The sequence below is a fragment of the Cornus florida genome, unplaced genomic scaffold, assembly GCF_030987335.1.
Source record: "Cornus florida cultivar Cherokee Brave unplaced genomic scaffold, ASM3098733v1 CherokeeBrave_3.0.0_Hap2_Chr09, whole genome shotgun sequence".
In the NCBI taxonomy this organism is placed as follows: domain Eukaryota; kingdom Viridiplantae; phylum Streptophyta; class Magnoliopsida; order Cornales; family Cornaceae; genus Cornus; species Cornus florida.
Genome location: NW_026775579.1, coordinates 51,406,339 through 51,419,040, shown reverse-complemented (window position 1 = coordinate 51,419,040; position 12,702 = coordinate 51,406,339). Strand labels below are relative to the sequence as shown.

At 30.6% G+C, this 12,702-nt stretch overlaps 1 protein-coding gene across 1 annotated transcript; it reads right to left on the bottom strand.

Moving 5' to 3' along the window:
- Positions 1 to 11,456: 11,456 nt before the first annotated feature.
- On the bottom strand, positions 11,457 to 11,990 carry LOC132272606 (ethylene-responsive transcription factor ERF022-like). Its single transcript, XM_059773721.1, has one exon. The coding sequence runs from the start codon at positions 11,955 to 11,957 to the stop codon at positions 11,457 to 11,459; it is 501 nt and encodes a 166-aa protein (XP_059629704.1). The 5' UTR covers positions 11,958 to 11,990.
- Positions 11,991 to 12,702: the final 712 nt, after the last annotated feature.

The following is a 12,702-nucleotide window of genomic DNA, read 5'->3' as shown; positions in this document are numbered from 1 at the left end:
GATGCTAAGTTGTTGATGCAATGTATTGAAGTATTAGACAAAGAGAAAATGTGATCCAGCCGTGTATATATAGATGTGGATATGTTAAAGTCATTCAAGTGTGATGATTGCAAACGTGGACACATTTTATAAGATCAAGGGAGCTTCCAACCAATTTCAACATCACATTTGCTGGTTTCGTGAACAAATGTGACTCAAAAACTTGAAAAAAAAAAAAAAAAAGGTGGTTTGCATTTGAAACAAAGACATGGTGGGTCGTGTTAATTCCGTGATTAGGACGCGGTTTGATCGGAGGTGGCACGAGATTCTGGGCCCTACTGATCCATAAAAGTGCTATTGGACCAGTGAATATTCGTGTCAAAATTTCATTGTTTGATTTTATTCAGTAGCTGACTTAGTGGTTTCACACCACAACCATCGAGTCCTAGGATGCACGGTTATAAAAGTATTGTGATGACTTTTAGAAAGGCTTTTATTTATTCTTAACCCATCGAAAAGTAATTACTCATTAGCTATTACTGTCTATACTCTGATAAATATTTTCTCTTTGCAGTATTTACATATAGTAATATGCATTAAAAAAATACCTTTAAAATATATTTAGCATAATCCTTTACCTCCTATTTAAAAAAGTGTGTAAAAATACATTCTTAATTTTTTCATATTATGTAAAAATATCCCCAATAAAAAATTTGACATAAATTAATGTTGTAATACTCGTTTTACGCTTTTACTCTTCCAAAAATGTCCAATGAAGTATATATCGTACTAATTTCATAATATAGGAATGTTATGTGCGCATTACCTTATATATATATATATATATATATATATATATATATATATTTGTCTAAACTTTTTTTTTTTTTGAAACTTTGAGAATTTGTAGAATAAATATTTAAATTTTTTGAGATTTCAGTTTACTGTTGTCTACAAAAAAAAAAAAAAAAAAAAAAAATCTTTACTTATTATTTTTTTTTCATACCAACGTTAAACAAGAAAAAAAAAAAATTAAAAAAGGGAAAAAAAATCTCAATATCAGTATGCACTGATTTTCGGAGTTTGGAACAGATTTGTTATCTCTAGTTTGCATTTTATTTTCGTTTTTTTTTTTTTTTTCTATTTTTATCTTTACTTTTCTTTTATACTTTTATTTTTTTATTTTTATCTTTACTTGTCCATTGTCTGCGTCCTTCAATATGTGATGGATATATTTTATGACATGGTTCAGTAAGGGCAATTCAGTCAACTTAGGGTTTAAATTTGTCGTGGAATCTATTTGCACTAAATTGAAACTTTAGGGGTATTTTTTGCACATGAGGGCATCCTCCAATAGTATTATTTTCGGTCATTTTTCAAAATTATTTATTTTTATATATTTTATAAAATTGTTCAATAAGGGTAATTTAGTCAACTTATGGTTAAAATTTCTCAGATAGACTTATTTACACCAAATTAAAACTTTAGAGGTGTTTTTTGTACGAGTATGATATACACTGCAAACATACTTTAGAAATATTTTCTACACTTGACCTATACAAATATATGTTTTTTTGAAAGGCAATATTTACATACATGTTTTATTGCAATTATATGTGTTCCTTTACTATATATTTTTTTCTTTTCAAAAGTTGAAGCGAAAAACATACATGCCCATAATATTAATCCTAACAGGACTAGAATATTCAATTTTTTTTTATGTCAAACATTCAGCTTTCCGTTTTAAGAGGAAAAATTATTCCATCTTGACTGATAATCATTGGTACAATGGGATAAATTTGAGACATGCACCCCATTAATTTGATTGGAAGTAATCTAAGAAAAAAGAATATTGTTAATTAGCTAACCAGACTTTAACTTCCGAAGAAAAAAAAAAAAATAGCTAACCAGAATTGATTTTTTTTTTTTAAATTTTATGAAATATTACGGGTAGACATTAAATTATTATTTATTATTTTTTTCACGTAAATTCATATATAGACAATTTATCCATCATCAACATGTTGGGTATATATTAGATAGGGTTTGTCCTAGGAAACACAAAGTCGTGTCGATATCGATTAGAATTATTTTGAAAATTAATTATTTTATTTTTTAGTTAGGTCAAGGGCGGATTCAAGAATTGTCAATGGGTGGACTAATATTTCTTTAGGTGGGGTTGCTAGGCTAAAATTGGTTATAATTAAAATATATATATATATATATATATATATATATATAGGGGGGGGTGGGTTTGCTAGGCTAAAATTGGTTATAATTAAAATATATATATATATATAATTTTTTGCTCACCACTAAATCCGCCCTTGAGTTGGACACTACAAGAAAACTTTTTGGACACTTTTAGGATATGGTGGGTGGTTTTATAATTAATTTTTTGGAAGAATAAAACTCAATGTAATTTAAAATATATTATAGGATTCATTTGAAGAATAATATAAAATTTAAGAAAACAAAAATAACAAATATCTAGTTTTATGCTCCAAATAATAATATGGATAAAATGATAAAATAATATATATATTATATTATAATTTTTTAATGTATTCATATTATACTAGTATCTTATATTTTTTAAGATTTCCATATCATTTATATGGTAGCAAAATAATGCATGAAGGCATAATGATTTTATATATTTAGGTTGTATTCATTTGTATGGAATTAGAGATTTGGAATAAAAATTTGTAGAATCATCATAAGAACAAATAAAAAATCAAAATCAAAATCAAAATTTAAATCAAAATTTTCTTCAATTTCATAAATTCCAATTCCATGCAAACGAGCACAACAAGTAAAGAGATCTATTCATTAAAAAAAAAAAAAAAAAAAAAAAAAAAAAAAAAAAAAAAAAAAGCGGGAATTGAATTGATGATAAAATAGAATGCTGGGTCATGAACAATGATTCAATTGATGATGAAGAAAGATAATTATTGGTTCAATTCTCTGCCTCAATGACAAAAAAAAAGAAAAAGAAAAAAGGATTGATCAAATTCTATTGAGTCTGACTCATAGTGATTATTTATCAATATCAAAGAATGACTCTGGCTATCAAATGATTGAACATCTCATTGGCTTGTAGGTTCTTTTTCTTTGTATCCTTGATTTCTCTCCTTTAATTCAAAAGATTGTTTTTTATTCGATGGTATAAAAAGATTTCTTTGTTGATTTCTGTTGATGTTTTTATTTTCACTCAAATTTTCATGGTAAAATTACAAAAAAAACCCCTATATTATCACAAAAGTGAAAAATAACTAATGGACTATCTCGGGTTGCAAATCAACCCCTCATCTATACAAAACGTTGCAAAAAATGGATCCTCCCAAACAACGGACCACATTTTCCGGCGTACGTTGGTTCATGGTACATTTTTAAGTAATGCCCAAATTACCCTTTTGAATAACTATTATACCCCCAACAAAAGTGTAAAGAATCCCAGAACTATTAAGAAAGTAAGAAATAACCCCCTGAACTATTTTGGGTTGCAAATCAAACCTGAACTATACAATTTATTATTATTATTAGTTATTATTATTCTTATTGTTATTATTGTTATTCTTATTGTTAATTCACAAGGTATCTAAAAGTGATTCACATGTCTTACACTAAGCAATATATTTTTGTTATTTTGCTATTATTATTATTATTGATATTGTTTATTATTATTAGTCAAAATTATATATATATAAAATTCTAAATTATTGATTAGTTGCAAGATGGTCCTAAAGAGTATTATGAGTATTCTACATTTATAATATTTTATAATTTTTATGTAAATTAATAAGTTGGAATATGTTTGTAATTTTAACTCATTAGTCGCCGAAAAATGTGATCGAGGGTTTATATAAATAAAAGGTTAATTTACAACTCAAAATAGTTGGGAGAATTATTTTTCACTTTTATAATACTACATGGATTTTTACACTTTTGCCGACTTTCATTTATAGTCAAAGTTTTAAAAAACCATTTGCCTGGTATAGCCCACGGTTTCATTGTATATTTAATTTCCCAAATCGTGCATTTAGAAAGTGAACATTCCAAACAACATCATTTATAGGGTTAATTTTAAATTGCAATCAACAAGTTCTTGGATTACGTGTCCTATCCTAAAATTGTCCACACCCTCAAATCCTGTCTGTAAACCATAAACACCCTTAATTTACTTCTCTTTTTTTTTCTTTCTTTTTTAAGTATTTCACGTGTGTATTATTTATTATGATTCTTTTGTTAATACAGACAGCACTAGTTGATTGCAATTTAAAATTACCCTATATAATGATGATGTTTGGACTCTTCACTTTCTAAATGATCTAGCTCCACTAAATGAGAATGTCATCAGGTGGAGAGGACACCAGAGACGTGGCTCGATAATAATAGCCGGATCATGCTAAGCTTCAACGTTATCAATGCTTGTCCCTCTCCACACACATATATTTAATTGGATTATATATATATATATATATATATATATGTATGTATGTGCCTGCTATTTTCGTGTTTACTGTGACCAGCCACCCATCATTGAGTAAAACTGTATATTAATTTTACAAGAATACTTAAGAAGTACAGTACGAATACTTCCACAACAATAATGCATCTGTATTGATCATATCTGTAACCTGTATTAGATGCCAATATTTTTTAAATACAAAGCGTATAAGATATGCGCAGAGAGCTTGTGACAAAGATGTTTGATAAAACTGAAAATTAAGTACTGAAAATTGTAAGTACTGAATTTTAAGCGTTAAATTATTAAGTGTTGAATTTTTTTTTTTTTTAATTATCGAATTTTTTTTTTTTTTAAGTGTTGAATGTATTAATTTGAAAACCTATTTGATATTATTTTATTTTTAAGCACTGAATTTTTAAGTGCTGAATGTATTAATTTGAAAACCTAATTGATATTGTCTTATTTTTAAGCGCTGAATTCATTAAGGTTTGTTAAATGCAATAGCTAAAATCGGAATGTTGTACATATTACATTTTTGTCCTCAATTATCTTCTACACATAATATCTTTATGCACAAGATACTCTCCCTAGCTATATATATATAATTATGTATTTCACCAAAAAATATTATATCAATTTGATAATGGATATTAATGTCAGATCATAAAAATACCAAAATCAAAACATAAAACATGTGTAAAGATGGTACGTAGAAAATAATTCTATTCATGAAATAATCATGTTATCTTGATGGAATCGAGTATCAATTCAATTTTCACTCGACTATTTTAATTCGAGCTGCTTAATCTATAGTGGATGTATTGTCACGTTTGTTTGTATAAGAAATGATCAAAACCTAACGCGTTCTCGTCCAACTATTACATGTAAAATCTTTTTTTTTTAATTTTGATTTTAAAATATAAAATTTTGTAGATAAAATTTGCAATAAGATGAAATAAAACAATATGAAGTGAATGAATTATGAAAATGAAATATATATGAAAATGAGGTTAGAATTCATACCCAAATCGTTACATTTTTATTTATAGTAGTTTTACATCATAACAATGATGCGAGGGGTTGCATTGCATAACCATTGATTATAAATTCAAGTGAACCATATAGTGTTTATTTTATATAAATTTTATTAATATTATTTGAATTAACATTATTTGACAAGAAAAGAGCAATGTTAGTTGAAACTTTCGAGATATTGGAGTAAACTAAGCATTATCTATGGAGATTCAAAATTATTTGAAGGTAAAATTGACATTTATAAAATATTTAAAACCTAAAACAACTTACCGTGTTATGCGATTACCGACTTCCACGACTCCTTAAAATTTTGGCCTCTTAACCTAAATAGTAAACAAACACACTTATTTTTATAAATCGTTTATGTGTTATGTGTTAACCGCTTAATCACGTTTTCAAACAGGCCTCAAACTCTGTGACATTGGACCATTTTTGAACCTAAAAGTAGTTTTCATAAAGCTACATTTTTAATCTTTTCTTTTTTTATTTTTTTGGAATTTTTGTCCAAACTCAAATTAGATTAGATTGTTTGATATTTTGGAGGGCTCACTAATTTTGTGATTGGGAACTTATGCATAATTTTCATTGAGTTGTTTTTTTTCACGAACGAAGGGAAGAGGGACTCGAATACAGATACACTTGTTCAAAGAACTGGACGTTTTACCAACTAAGATAATGCCCTAATTTTCACTCATTCTTAGAGTTCGTTGTTTCCTAGTAGGTAATTTTTGGAGGGTTTTATTTCTACTATAAATAGTTGTAATGCTCATACTTTATGGTAGCTTTTTTCATTAATAACATTTTGTGTTTGTTGGAAGGTGTTCTATAATATATGATAATTTTTATAAATAATTTTAAAATATTCTCTAAATATATTAGTTCCTATTTTATGACACAAACGACTAAGTCGAAGATCAGGAATTTTCATTTTGCACAAGTAGTCTCCCATGAACCAATCATAAATTAGAACTTTAAAAATAAATAGGCTTGAGGTGAGCCAATTCTAGACATACCAATACCGAGATAGGTTCCCGTTAAACTCCAATGAGATTTCCGACAACCAAGTCCAGATCCCTGTACTCAATTGTGTCGCTCTTATACTCCCGCTCTTACATTATTTGACTTATTCCAAATATCTATTTCACCTTTTGACAGAGAATAGTAAGTGACAGCAAAGAGATAGTTGGGATAGGATTTCACCACTTGACAGAGAATCACAAGTGACAACTAAGAGATAGTTGTTCCCATTTCCAATCTCCGACCGACTCTCTCTCTCTCTCTCTCTCTCACACAACTCTCTTTTAACATTAGTGCGGTGTACAGAATACAATATAACATATAGTAGTATATGTATCTGTGTATATATATGTATATACACTACTTCTAGCACAACCAAATGCAATTTAATAAACATGCTTGACCCAAAATGGAAGTAAAGTGCCATTTGTGATTGTTGGACTTCCAAGATCGCCTTGTTACTAATTTTTTTTTGAACTGAAATAAAAAGTAGAATAATGTTCAATAAATTTTTTTTTATTTTTAATATTTAAAAAAAAAAAAAAAAAACGGAAATAAGTTTAGTAATTATAATTCAAATTTTATTTCCATTCTCATTTTTCTCTCTCTTAAAAATGCTATCTGTGGCTTACCTTCCATGGCGGCTTGATAATTTGCCACCAAGAGGATGTTGCTGATTTGATGGGTGGTAGTTCAAGAAAGAGATATTGGTGAAGTGGGTTAAAGGGATTGAAGGTGGGCTTGTGAGAAAAGGTGAGATGGATTTGGGTAGGAGAGAAGTTGTAGACATTTTTTCAAGTGTCTATGTATATCTATCAATCTGGTTCCTGAAGTGGCTTATGAATTATTGGGTAGGAAATCGCTGGAAGGGGACTATGGGCCTGGCCCGGCACAAAGTATCATATGGGCCACTTCAGGTTCTGTTGAGGGTCTCTTTGTTTTCCTACAGCCCCGGCCCAATGTTGTCCTGTTCAGACTCCCCAGCCTTTGGTTTTCTGCCTTTTTACGTCTCTTAGTCAGCCCAATACTTCAGATACCTTTTTAAGCTTTAGGTTGTTATCATTACGGATGCCATGACCTAACTTAGTGTTGGTTTTATCTAGAGTTGGTTGTTTTGTAAGTTTTTGTGATGCTTTGCGGCTTGTGTCTGCATATGGGTAATGACCGAAATATAAATGCAGGCAACTTTCGATAACTTACTCGCCCAGGTGTGCAGAAGTTCTTCACCTCCATCAAAAGCTGACTATAAAGAAAATTATGTGGTACAACACTTTTGTAAATATTGTTGAAGATATGGAGCACCGCTTCTCTTGAACACAAGCCATTATGTATGATTCCTGCTTCTTCAAGCAATTCGACATCATCAATGTTGTCAATGAGAATATCCATAAGGAAAGCATGCATGCGATAAGAAATCGCCTGGAAACTGAGGGCAACGTTGCTCAAAAGCAATGAGGTTTCTCAAGAATTGCTCGGTGGATTCGTTAATTGAAGAGGGTGGGATTTCAATCTGACCTCTTTGCCACAAATGAAAACGTTTTCTGAGGATCTATGTTGTAATTGTTGTGGACCATTTTTATGATTATGGAATCAAAAAAATCCTTCTGCATCTCCATCACCCCCGGCATCTCCATCAGCTATCTCTACCTTAATTACTAGCTTTAGGTTTGTGTAGACGTCGATGAATTTTGGGATCCAACAGAGCCAAACATAACAATATTGTACATTCCCAACTCATTGAATATCTTCTACGAGAATGGAAGATGCCATATGTGATCTGTTAGGTGAAACTTCAAAAGCAAATTAACTTTCTCCGAAAATTGTAGATGCTATATGTGATGTGTTAGGTGAAACTTTAAAAGCAAACTAATAAGTCCAACTCATAGAATTGGAGAACATCAGTGCTAAGCACTGCCTCTCTGCACATGACTTTAAATGTTATTCAAGTCCAATGTGAAAACAAACAGTAGTAGTTGGGATGTTAGGGAGCATTGACACCGATAATAGGCCAACGAGATGAGTAAAACCAATTTTTTACATATATATATATTTATATTTTTATGGTAAAAACCCAAATGAACAGCTAGTAAAGTAACTAAAAAACATTCGAACGCTGATATTATGTACACAGAATAGAGGTCCACAACAAGTAGACACATCCCATCATGGGGTGAAGTGTAAAAAAATCTTTATAATTTGAAAAGTGTGCAAATAATATTTCTTATGTTCAAATCACACTCCTATATAGTACGAAAAATGAGCAAAGAAGGACTATTGACCCTACAAAAATAGAGCTGATGAGTATTGAATGTTGCACATTCAAGGCCTAAAGGTTACATACGTTAACACCTTAGTGATATTTATGCACTAGTACTGGTTTCGGTTATTTTTCGGTACTTGTCTTTAAAACCAGTCAATTTTACCTATTTCGTGCCTTTAATGACGTTTCCAAGGATCGGGAAAGGCACTGGTGTGTTCGGGGATGATTTCGGGCTAAAGGAGGATGGGAAGCTGAAATTCATGAAGTTATGATTTATCCTAGCTCCTCTATGATCGATCTTAATTAGGGGTGACAATTCATGTTCGCGGTTCGTAATCGTGTCATTTCGTGTTGATTTAAGGGTATCTACTAAATAGCTCAACACAAACACGACTCATTTAATAATTATGTCAGAAACCCTTAATACTAATCCAACTGGCATGTTTATTAAACGGGTTATATGTGTAACCCGTTTAATGACCTATTTAATAAAACAAAACATTATATTATTTAAATTATTAATAATACTCAATCAAACAATAAATAATACAAAATATACTGTAAGTTTCAATCCGACCAAATTACTAAATAATCTCTAACATACAAAAGAATAAATTATAAGATGCAATTGAAAATAGTTATTTTGGAACTTAAATAGAAATTTATTTATGACACGTATAATTAAATGGGTATAAATGAGTTACACAAGTTGAACTTCTCAACCCAAATACGATACGATTAACTAAACGGATTAATCGTGTTGACCCGTTTACGACCCAGCCCCGTTTAACTCGTATCGTGTTTAAGTCGTATTGGCAGGTCGCGTGTCATTCTTTGCCTCCCCTAATCTTAATTAACCACTCCAGAAAGAATACCAAACATCTTACAAGCCTTGCCAAGGTTACACAACCTTCTACTATGGTTAGCATCGATCGTAATAGAGATGGTGTACTCCTCAATGATAAAACTTTCTATCTTCTCCACAAGTAGCTAAATTCTTCCTAAGGAATTTTTGTAACCTTAGCCAAGTAACATGGTTTAATTATATTTAACTTTGGGGAATTTTCTAGTTATGTATATTAATTGCGTGGTTTAGATAATTGACTTAGTTATGCTAAACAATTAAGATTTAATATTTGTAATCAGTTTTAATGAAATTCATTATCTTGTCTTAGAATTGGTTTTATTTTAATTGAAATCAAATTACTTTTATATTATGTGATTATAAAAGTAATGATCCTACAATGATTTTCATTAAATATATAAATAAGTGTTTTGATAATTCATGCTAAGGGAAGACAAGTTGTGCTACACCCTAGTTTAGAGTAGTTAGGTAGGCAATTTGTACTAACCAAAAATGATTTATAGTTGATGCTTGATTATATACATATCTTCTTGTCATTATCATTGTGTATTTGTAGCCACATGATTCATAGTTATACATAATGTCAATTTCTCCGAATGAAATATAATTGATCATTATTATGAGGTTAGTGGTGAAGTCAAATCACTAACCTTTCTTCCTTGATATCTACATCTCTGAGCTTAGGTTACTTTCAATTATCTTTAATTCCTTTGCAATTAGGAATAGAAAATTAACAAAGCAATCTTTTCTTTCGAATTAGATTGGAAGTATTCTCATACTTAACAATCCACCACAATCCTTAATATTCGACACCTCAACATAGCCATATTCTACAAGAATTCATTCTATTGCGTGTACTCTTTTATTATTGTCACATCAATTTTTGGCGCCGTTGCCAAGGACTGTGTAACAGTTTCATTGTTAAGTTAAAGATTAGTTTTAGTTTAATTCTTATAGCTTAGGACTTGTATATATTTTTCTCTTAAAATGTTTTTTTTTTCAAGTCCAGGTATTTTGGTGCAAGGATCGTGTGGATTAGGGAATGAAGTTGAAGTTTCGGGACCTTTTGTGAGTTTTTTGCATTTTTATTTCTGTGCTTGACATTTTCTTTTATTGTAGTGCTTGTGGTGAAGTAAGTTTATGTCAGGTCGTCGTTTATTGTCATATATTCCCTTTAAATACATACAACCCGAAAATTGAATGAAACTTTAGATGACTTGAGAGAATTAATAGGGACCCTAATTTTTTAGGAGAGCAAAGTGAAAATATGACTGATGATAATACAAACATCTACCATTTGATTGAATTGAAGAGAGTTAATATTCCCCACACTTAAAACTTCAACCAAACACAGAACTTCTTGGTACAACTTCACTTTTGATTAAAGAGAGGTCTCACACTAGATACGTATATAATATACTATATTGATAAAGAGTATACTAAACAATCAAAAGCCACTTTATTATAACAACAATTCGATTCTTATATATATAAAGTAGGAAACAAACAAACCCAAAAAAAAAAAAAAAAAAAAAAGGAACAATATAAATTACATCACACCACTCATGACTATAAAAATTGTAGCATATCTGAGAGTTGAAATTTTAACCCTTTCACTAAAAAATTCACTCACTTAAAATCTTTTTCAAATGAGTTGTCAAAAATATTTTCAGCTGATTATGGGACCCTCCATATAAAAGTAATTTGATGTTAAAAGAGACCCATTTGAAAAAATCAAATGACCAAGCATGAAATATAGTATGGTTATAAAAAGTAAATATGTATAATTAAATGGTCGGTCATTACTGTAGCTTCTAGTATTGAAATACCTAAGAATCCCATAGGGAATCATCAGGTATTTCTTCCTCATCACTTATCTCAATATCATTAGAAAATATGATATGTTCTTCTACCATAAGGGCATCAGTCAACTCCATCCACATTTTGGGTGAGTCGAAAGGTGAGTCATTAATGGCTTGAATTTGACTCGGAGAGAGTTCTATCCTTACTAGACTTGGATTAGAGCTAGAGCTACCTGGCTCAAGCTCTTTAGTGGGCCTCTTGAAACCCGAAGCAGCCTCTTGTGCCGCCAGACGTATATCCTTAGCACTCGAGCTTGCAGGTCGAGGAAAACTGTCCCTAAGTTGGGGAAAATTCAATTGCACTTTGGGACCTTTAAGGTGCAATGCCGCCACGTCGTACGCCGCAGCCGCCATTTCCGCAGTCTCGAAACTTCCTAGCCAAATTCGGGTTTTCTTCCCTGGCTCGTGAATCTCCGACACCCATTTGCCCCATTTCCGCTTCCGGACTCCCCGGTAGGGCGAGGCCATGCTAAATCCACCTTGGTTGCTACTTGGCTCCTCCGTGATGCTAAGTTGTTGATGCAATGTATTGAAGTATTCGACAAAGAGATTCAGGAAGGGGTAATTGTGATCCATTCATGTATATATAGGTGTGGAACAGTGGATATGTTAAAGTCATTCAGGTATGATGATTGCAACGTGGTCACATATTATAAGATTAAGGAGCTTCCAAGCAAATTTCAGTGTCAACATCACATTTGCTGGTTTCGTGAACAAATGCGACTCAAAACTTGAAAAAAAGAAAAAAAAGAAAAAGAAAGTGGTTTTGCATTTGGAAGAAAGACATGGTGGGTGGTGTTAATTTCCTGATTAGGACGCGGTTTGATCGGAGGCGGCAGGAGATTCTGGGCCCTACTGCAGTATTCATGAAATTTTTTTCTCCGCAGTATTTACATATAAGAATATGCTTAAAAAAACAACTTTAAAAAAACAACTTTAAAATATATTCCTACTAGTACTTAACCTCCTATTTGAAAAAGTGTGTAAAAAAATGCCCTTATTATTTTTATATTATATAAAAATATTCCTCAATCAGAAATTTGACATAAATTAATATTATAATACCCGTTTTACCCTTTTATTCTTCCAATGGAGTATATATGGTACTAATCTCATAGTATATGAATGTTATGTACACGTTACCTTATATATATATATTTTTTTGTAAAACTTTTTTCTCTATATATTAAACTTTTTTTTTTTTTTTTTTGAA